The sequence below is a fragment of the Chiloscyllium plagiosum genome, chromosome 31 (genome assembly GCF_004010195.1).
Source record: "Chiloscyllium plagiosum isolate BGI_BamShark_2017 chromosome 31, ASM401019v2, whole genome shotgun sequence".
Classification (NCBI taxonomy): Eukaryota; Metazoa; Chordata; class Chondrichthyes; order Orectolobiformes; family Hemiscylliidae; genus Chiloscyllium; species Chiloscyllium plagiosum.
Genome location: NC_057740.1, coordinates 41,865,725 through 41,874,965, shown reverse-complemented (window position 1 = coordinate 41,874,965; position 9,241 = coordinate 41,865,725). Strand labels below are relative to the sequence as shown.

Below are 9,241 nucleotides of genomic sequence, written 5' to 3'. Positions count from 1 at the left end.
CTGAAATATTAAAATGATATCCATCTGCCCTCTCAACTGGATGGTCACTACTGGAAGAAAAGCTGGTGAGTTCTCCCCATTGTCCTGGGTCCATATTCATTCCTCAACCAAATCACCTGAACAGATTATCTGGTCATTATGTCATCACTCTGTGTGGTCTGCTGAGTAAGAATTAGCAGCTGTGCTTCCTGCATTACAACAATGGGTGACAGTTCAAAAGTACTTCATTGCAATAAAGTACTTCAGGACGGTGTGAGGTCATGAAAGAAGCTATAGACATTTGTGGGCGAAGTTCCAGTTTACTTAGCAAATATAATTACAAACAAGATGGCTCTGAAAATTCCAGAGATGAATTCTTGCTCATACTGAATAACAATTGGAAATTAATTCATACAGATCTGTGGTCAACTGTCATATTTTAATCCAATTACTTAGTGGACTGCAACAGTGGAGCTTGACCATGACATACAACATTAAAAAAACACACATGCACTAATGTACACACACAGTTCAGTCAATGCTTCATATACAGGTGCTCAATCTTTACACTTTTCCATGCAGTGTGTCCATCCATAATTCCTCTGGAGAAAGTGGTGGTGAGCTGCCTTCTTGAACTGCTGCAGTCTTTGGTATGTAGGGGGACATAGCCATTAGAGAGGGGGTTCCAGGACTCTGACCCAGTGACACTGAAGGAACAGCATTATATTTCCAAGTCAGGATCGTCAGTGGCTTGGAGAGGAACGTGCAGTGCATGGGTGGTGTTCCCATGTATCTGCTGCCCTTGTCCTTTTAGATGGAAGACGGTTTGGGTTTGGAAGGTGCTAACCAGGCTTGGTGAATTTCTGCAGGGCATCTTCTGGATGGTTCACCCCACGCCACAGAGCATCAGTGGAGGGGGGAGTGAACGTTTAGGATGGTGGATGGGATGCAGAATCAAACAGGCTTCAGCTCTAGTAATCTCCTCTCTCACAAGCTTTACCAGTGCTCCCAGGGGCCACCTTTACATTCAGAGAACAAAATCTTAATATGGGGTTGGGCTGGGAATTGGGGTACATGGGGGCTGGCTTCCATCTTTAGAAGTTGGGGGAGAAGAGCAGGGAAAATCTGAGTGAATGATAGAGCTGGAAAGAACTTGACTCCTCCCCGGTTTATACCAGGTCAGCTGATCTAAACAACAGCACGAGCTGAAATTGGAAGGGCCCTCTACCTGAACTCTGATCTGTGACCCCAGCTGGAATGCACTTATGAAGAGGAAGGTTCAAAAGTGATAGGCAATCAAAGTCGAATAGCCAGCCTTACTCACTGAGCTAGTTTCAGTGAGAACATAAACCTATGCCATTGGAAAGCTCAGTGGGTTTGAGGGTAGGAGCAGTGAGTATTCTCCAGGCTGGGGGTAACTGAACTTCTGACACTCTTCCAGCACCACATCTATCAATATATGGTGAGATCAATTTATAACTGTGGGCCCCCAACATGTGTTAAAATACAAGTAGAGGAATTAAACAACAAAAAAAAATGCATTGTTATAAGCATCTTCCACAACCACATCCCAGAATGGTTTACAGTAGCCAAGTTCCTTTTGATGTGTAGTCATGACTGTGATGTAGGAGATCATCATTTTGGATTTGTCTGAGAAGATGGGCCTAGCTGGAATGTGAACAGGACAGGGAGGGACACCAAATCCTTTACCCTGTGGTAAACTGCAGCCACCCCCACCCCAACAAACCCCCAACCCCCTCAGCACCCTCCCAACACCCCCATCTCCCCCCTCCCCCTCTCACCAGTCATTCCCAGTGTATTCCACTGTGGAGATTCCACAGACATACAAGGGGCAGTGATTGTTTGCCTGAGATGCGAGTGTCAAGACGTGTGGTGCTGGAAAAGCACGGCCGGTCAGGCAGCACCATGGTGAAGAGCTCATGCTTGACTCTCCTGCTCCTCGGATGCTGCCTGACCTGCTGTGCTTTTCCAGCACCACACTCTCTGACTCTGATCTCCAGCATCCACAGCCCTCACTTTCTCCTGAGATGCGAGTGTGTTCAGTACATACATGTCTTCAATAACTGGTGAGAGGGAGGTTGTGAATAATCCCCTCGCAGCCCAACAGAGTCTCTGTAACAAATATGCTGAGCACAATCGGAAAGGAAATATTATTTTAAGACTAGACTTTTAATTAAAAATCTTTATTCTTGCACATTGACATTAAGATTATTTGCAAGCAGTCAGTTAAAGAAACCTCTTAATATCCGTTATAAGTTATACAGTGACCATGAAACATGTTGTTGCAACAGTGTATGAGAGTTCTCTTTCAGAATTAGAGTCTCCAGTTAACATTATCCCATCATTTTGCCTCATGCTTCTGATGCATTCAGTGACTAATAGGCACACCCTTATGAAAATTAAGTTAAGGCATATCTAATACAGAACAGAATGAGGCCATTCACTGTATGATGTCTGCATTCTTAAGACAGAACTCTCCAATTCGTCCCACCCTTTTCCAGTGAATTGCACCTCAATCTCTGGAATACAAATAAATTGGGTAACTAAAGTTTATCCAGGTGAGTATCGGGGTACAAAAATCAGATTGCATCAAGCATTAATCAGGGGTAAACCCCAGAGATTTAATATTTTTGTTCTTGTGGTCAGTTGAGTTCGGGGTGAAGTTAAGATTCCATTCAGACAGAAGCACATCATTGCACTGACAAATAAAACGCTAACAAATTCCCATGGGTTCAGTTCCTGTTTACCCATAAGAGAGGACACACTGTCTCCCTGCAACAATATTGCATTTACATATACATTTGAATGATGTGCTCCAATAGTTGTGAAGAAAGCTTGGCCAAAGAGGGCAGTCTTGAGGAATGATTCGGAGATGCCGGTGTTGGACTGGGGTGTACAAAGTTAAAAATCACACAACACCAGGTTATAGTCCAACAGGTTTAACTGGAAGCACACTAGCTTTCGGAGCGACGCTCCTTCATCAGGTGATTGTGTACCCATGTACACATGGGTACCCATGGGAATTTGTTAGCGTTTTATTTGTCAGTGCAATGATGTGCTTCCGTCTGAATGGAATCTTAACTTCACCCCGAACTCAACTGACCACAAGAACAAACATATTAAATCTCTGGGGTTTACCCCTGATTAATGCTTGATGCAATCTGATTTTTGTACCTGATGAAGGAGCCTGGTGTTGTGTGACTTTTAGTCTTGAGGAAGGTTTTGAAGGAGAGGTTTAGGAAACGAATTCCAGAGTTTGCTTTCAGGAGCTGGAAACATGTCGTCAACGGCAGCTGGGCAGGAATCACAACTGACAAATACAGAGACTTCAGCAGTGGCTGGACCAGACTAACTCAATGCAAGTGAAGAGATGAAGCCAGAAAGCGACTGAAAACAAAGACAATATTTTTTAAATGGAAGCACTGCTGGACAAGGAGCTAATGTTGGTCAGGGAACCCCAGGTGATAGGTGAAAATAGGTTGCAGCTTCTGGATGAGCTACAGAGAATGGAAGACAAGAGGCCAGGCAGAAGAACATTGGCTTAGGGTTTCAGAGCTAAAGCTGAGAGCTCTCCTTAGTGCACTGTTTACCAACTCCACTGTGAGCCAGTCTCAGCCTTGAAAATTGTTGTGACTCTCTTTGAGAGTGGTTGGTGGGGGGTTGGGGAGAAGACCAATAAAGGGGGGAGGAAAACCTGACAGTGACTGGAGCAGGGGCACATAGCCATTGCTGCTCATGAGCTCCCAGGCCTACTTGGGGTCCTGACTCCCACTTTGCCTTAGTGGACTCAGGCTGTATGCTGCCGTCAATGTCACCTTTGGGACCGACAGAGCAAGTAAGGAGATATTAAATAGACTTCATCTACAAATTAACATGGTTGCCTCTGAAAAGCCGTGTTCCTCACAGCATGGGACATACTTATGGCGATAGATATTTAAAACAAAGCATGCAGTTCTGGTAGGTTAGCAGCCGGTCTCTGTTTCTTGGGAAGACAGTTCCACCCACTGGTGGCCACAGGAATCGTTGCAACGCTAGTCAAGGCTGGATGTTCATGTTGTGATGGGAACTTACCAAAACAAACAAAACTCCTTGCAAAAAAAATCTAGATATCAAACAGCAGTTCCCGACTAACAATCAGAAAGAAAGATATCACATCTATTAGTCTGCAAACTCAAATAAAGCAAATGAAAAGTGAAAAGAAACTTGTTTAGCAAAATCTCAGAAGAGACCATTCATTCCATCAACTCAGCTATATCATGGCTGCTCTTTTCCTGAACTCCGTTTACTAGTTCAGGTCCCTTTGCTGCTTCCTAACAAAAACTATTTGTTTTATGGAGAAGAGACTTTTTGATTTCCACTCACACTTTGTGTTGAAAAAGCCCTCCTGACATGACCCTTAGTCTCTGTTAATAGCTTCACTGGGATTCCCAGCCAACTTTACAAAATGGTAACTCAATAAATTGTCTTCACTGATTGAATTCTGGAACTGAGTCCCTTTGGAGGAATATCCTTTGTGTTTCTATCCAGTGATCTGTAATTTGTTGTTTTAAAGAAGTGGGCCAATATTTGAGAATAATAGAAACATCAGGCGAAATGTGAAGCCTGTCTTCTTCATACTCATTGCTCTGAGCCATGTCTGTCCAGGTGCCTGAGCTCACAGCAACCTCCAGCCACAGGCTTTTGTACACATCACTCTGTCCAGATACAGCTCACTAAATGGCCAAACGAAACAAACAGAAACTGACTGGAAGTTCTCAACAGGTCTGATAGCACACAGTGATTAAAAAGAACAACTGCCAGGAAAATTCACCTCTAAATTTATTTACCAGAATGGTCAACATTTGCTGTGGACAGCTTGCTACATTTTCTATATTTTTGTGTTTCCGATGATCAGTGTCTGTCATGTTTGGGTTTCTTTTTTTAAAACCGAAACAGTTCCAATGCAGCTCCCCACAGGTCAATTATAGCATTATCTCTTCTCCGTCAGCTGTGACTCAGTAGAGAACACTCTCTCTCTGCATCAACACCTTGTGGGTTCAGGTCCCAATCCAGGAACTCAGGCCCATAATCCAAGCTGACACCCCAGCAGTGAGAGGGTCCGGCGTTGTGTGCTGTGAAACCGAAGCCCCCTCAGATCTCCCCATTGAAAGTCAGCAACAGAAACAATTTGAAAGGAATTTCTTGCCAGTGTCAAGATTAATATTTATTGCATGATCAACATCCCTAAAACAATCATCATCTGGTCATTTATTTAACTGCTATTTGAGACGTCTGATCGTGTGAACATTTGCTGTTGCAATTTCTAAATTACAACAGTGACTTCATTGGCTGCAAAGTACTTGGCAAACCTCTGAAGATATTTAGATTTTGTAAAAATGATCATCTTTATTTTGTGTTTTCAATTCTACTGTACCAGCTTTCTAGCAGGCTGTCACAGGTAAGAGGTCAACCATTCTATAGTCAGAGCACAGATATATTGATTTTATAAATTTTATATCAAAGCACTCCTTAAAATATAATTTCATTTTATCACATTCAAAATGTATTAAACAATGAAAATTCAAAGAAAGGTAAGAGGAAGATTCCTGAACTGGGATTTAATCTCACAGTCAGAATGGCAGGGGTTCATTTTCCATCAGAACAAAAAGCCCAGTGGAAGACCCAGTCAATCGACGTCACAAAATGCAAACACTCCAACTGCCTTTAGTGTACATTTATTGCTGGGGATGTTGATGCTGGAAATGCAACTGTCTCCATCAAACATTCCCAGGACAGGGACAGCACGGGGCCAGGCACAGAATAAAACTCCCTCGACACTCTTCCCATGAAGCACTCCCAGAAGCTCTTTCACTGCCCACACTAATCCCTTCATAACAGCCGATAGGACACTATCTAATAATGTGGCTGGGCAGATTGCACCTGGATTAGTTCACTGTGGCCAAAGATGTTTGAAAGTTGAGAAGCTGAGAGTGTACAAGAGGAGCTGCCCTTGTCAGCTGCTGTTCAGTCCAGTTTAACTCAATCGCCGTGAATGATGCTTGACTTTGACTTGCTTCCTTGTTTTTTGCTGACCAATCCCAGTTCTCGTTGCCGTGTCCCAGGACCAAAATCTCTATAGCAGCTCTTCTGGAAGCACACGGAGGTACCTGTCACCTCCAGGTTATGGCGCTGACAAAGCTCAGCAGCTGAGGGTATGCTGTCCATGCCCAGTAGGTTTGCCAGCCTCTGGAGAGGGTAGCGACAGTTACGGCTGCTGTAACCATGGTTAAACACCCGAAGCAGGTGATGCCGGAACTGCTGAATGTGCCGATAAATTGCACAGCTCTGCAGGAAGGACAAACTGCCAGCTCGTCGCAGACATCGCACATAGTTTCCCTCTGCGAAAGCTCGGTTCATGCCAAATGCCAGCTTCATGTCAGGTGAATCTCGGATGTGATGGGGCAGGAGTAAGGCGTGTTGAAGAGCTTTCACTGAACCTGGAGACAGACGTGGGACAGATTGGGATCATCAAACACCAAAACTGACATGGGATTTAACTGAATCCAGTCACATTTGATACCCATAATAGAAGCTCCAGCTACCAAATAAAACAACCATAGGAAACCATAGGAGATACCACAACACTAAAGCAAATTGAAATGAATAGTGTGGACTTGAGCACAGGGAATGATATAAACAACAGAAAATGGAGGCAAACTTACAAAGGGACAGAGAGATTAACACAAAAGCTAAAAAATGCAGTGAAGAGTACTGTGAGCCTTTTATAATTAGAAGTGGTAAGGAATATTGCAAATGAAAATAAGGAACTGGCAGACTTGTTGAATATCGACTTAGTTTCAAGGAAAAGGATAAACTGTTTGCCATTCCAAATAAACTAATAAAGTATCAGTGATTGGAATTCACTGATGTAAAGATAAAGAAGCAAACTTTCAAAAACTGACTGGGGAATGCTGTCCGCAGGAAAAGGGGTGGCTGGCAAGTGGGAGGCTTTCATAAATGAGTTAACGAGAGTTCAGGGCCAGCGTGTTCCTGTTAGTATGAAGGGCAAGGCTGGCAGGAGTAGGGAACACTGGATATCTACAGATATTGAGGTTCTGGTCAAGAGAGAGGAGGCAGATGTCAGATATATACAGCTGGGATCAAGTGAATCCCTTGAGGAATATAAGATGTGTAGGAGTACACTTAAGAGGGAAATCAGGAGGGCAAAAGGAGATATGAGGTAGTTTTGGCAGGTAATGTTAGGGAGAAATCAAAAAGAGAATCTACAAGTACATTAAGGGCAAAAGAGTAGCTAGGGAGAGACTATGACCCTTCAAAGATCAACAAGGACATCTATGCATGGAAAAACAGGAAATGGGTGAGATACAAAATGAATATTTTTGCATCAATATTTACGGTGGAGAAAGGCATTGGAGCTAGGGAACTCTGGAAAATAAATCGTGATGTCTTGAAAAGAGTCCACATTACAGATGAGGAGGTGCTGGAGGTCTTAAAATGTATAAAGGTAGATAAATCCCTGGGACTCTGGTCAGGTGTATACAGGACATTATGGGAAGCCAGGGAAGAAATTGTGGGACCCCCAAGCAGAGATATTTGTGTCATTAACAGCCACAGCTGAGATATCGGAAGACTGGAGGGTGGCTAATGTTGTGCCACTATTTTAAAAAGACTGCAAGAAAAAGCCAGGGAATGACAGACCAGTGAGCCTGACATCAGTGATGGGTAAGTTGTTGCAGGGGATTCTGAGACACAGGATCTACATGCATTTGGAAAGGCAGGGATAGTCAACATGGCTTTGTGAATGGGAAGTTGTGTCTCACATTCTTAGTTGAGTTTTTTGAAGAGGTTACCAAGACGATAGATAGAGTCATAGAGCTGTACAGCACAGAAACAGACCCTTCAGTCCAACTCGTCCATGCCAACCAGATATCCTCAACTCTTTTAATGTGATAGTAAAGCTTCCTCGACACTGTCCCCATCAAACACTCCCAGAACAGGTACAGCAAAGGGTTGATGCAGAGTAAATTTCCCACTACTCTTAAACTAAATGTAAATGGAAAGTAAAACTCCCTTGACACTATCTCCATCAAACATTACCTGGATGGTGAAAAGCATGGAGTGAAACACAGAGTTAAGCTCCTTCAACTCATTTAAACTGAAAGTTAAGCTCTCGCAACACGGGGTCTACTGTGATCTAAGGATATACTGTTCTCAATCTCCATTTTAACTCATCACTTGAAGTGTGACTTTATGTAATTTAATACCAGCTCAGTCACCTACGTGTCTGTCATAATAGATTTTGGTCACAAATATTTGGAAAACATTTGCAAACTGAATGAACACTCAGCTTTGGCAATCTGAGAATTCAAATAAATAGCAACATCTGAGCACACACTTTAAATTCATTTGTGAGATGTGGGCGTCACTGGCTGGGCCCAGTATTTATTGCCTGTCCCTAGCTGCCCCTTGAGAAGTTGGGGGTGAGCTGCCTCCTTGAACTGCTGCAGTTCACCTGCAGTGGGTTGACCCACAATGCCCTTTGGGAGGGAATTCCAAGATTTTGATCCAGTGACAGTGACGGAACAGCAATATATTTCCAAGTCAGGATGGTGAGTGGCTTGGAGAGGAACTTGCAGGGGGTGATATTCCCACATATCTGCTGCTGTTGCCCTTTGAGATGAAAGCAATTGTGGGTTTGGAAGATGCTGTCTAAGGATCTTTGGTGCAGTGTGTCTTGTAGATGGTACACACTGCTACTGAGTGTCGGTGGTAGAGGTAGTAGATACTTGTGGATGTGGTGCCATATCAAGCAGCTGCTTTGTCCTGGATGGTGTCAAGCTTCAGGAGTGTTTTTGGAGCTGCACTCATCCAGGCAAGTGGGGATTATTCCATCCCACTCCTGACATTTGCCTTGTAGCTAGTGGGCAGGCTTTGGGGAGTCAGGAGGTCATAGAGTCATAGAGATGTACAGCATGGAAACAGACCCTTTGGTCCAACCCGTCCATGCCGACCAAATATCACAACCCAATCTAGTCCGACCTGCCAGTACCCGGCTCATATCCCTCCAAACCCTTCCTATTCATATACCCATCCAAATGCCTCTTAAATGTTGCAATTATACCAGCCTCCACCACTTCCTCTGGCAGCTCATTCCATAAACGTACCACCCTCTGCGTGAAAAAAGTTGCCCCTTAGATCTCTTTTATATCTTTCTCCTCTCACCCTAAACCTATGCCCTCTA

At 43.7% G+C, this 9,241-nt stretch overlaps 1 protein-coding gene across 4 annotated transcripts in view; it reads right to left on the bottom strand.

The window, feature by feature from the left end:
* Nucleotides 1–1,999: 1,999 nt before the first annotated feature.
* The window catches only part of LOC122565488 (SAC3 domain-containing protein 1-like), a 20,186-nt gene continuing 12,944 nt past the window's right edge, over nt 2,000–9,241 (bottom strand). For all 4 annotated transcript variants that reach the window (XM_043721512.1, XM_043721510.1, XM_043721509.1 and 1 more), the window contains exon 3: nt 2,000–6,476. In XM_043721512.1, coding sequence (XP_043577447.1) covers nt 6,019–6,476 — 458 coding nt within the window. In that variant the 3' untranslated portion in view covers nt 2,000–6,018. The remainder of the gene's footprint in view (nt 6,477–9,241) is intronic.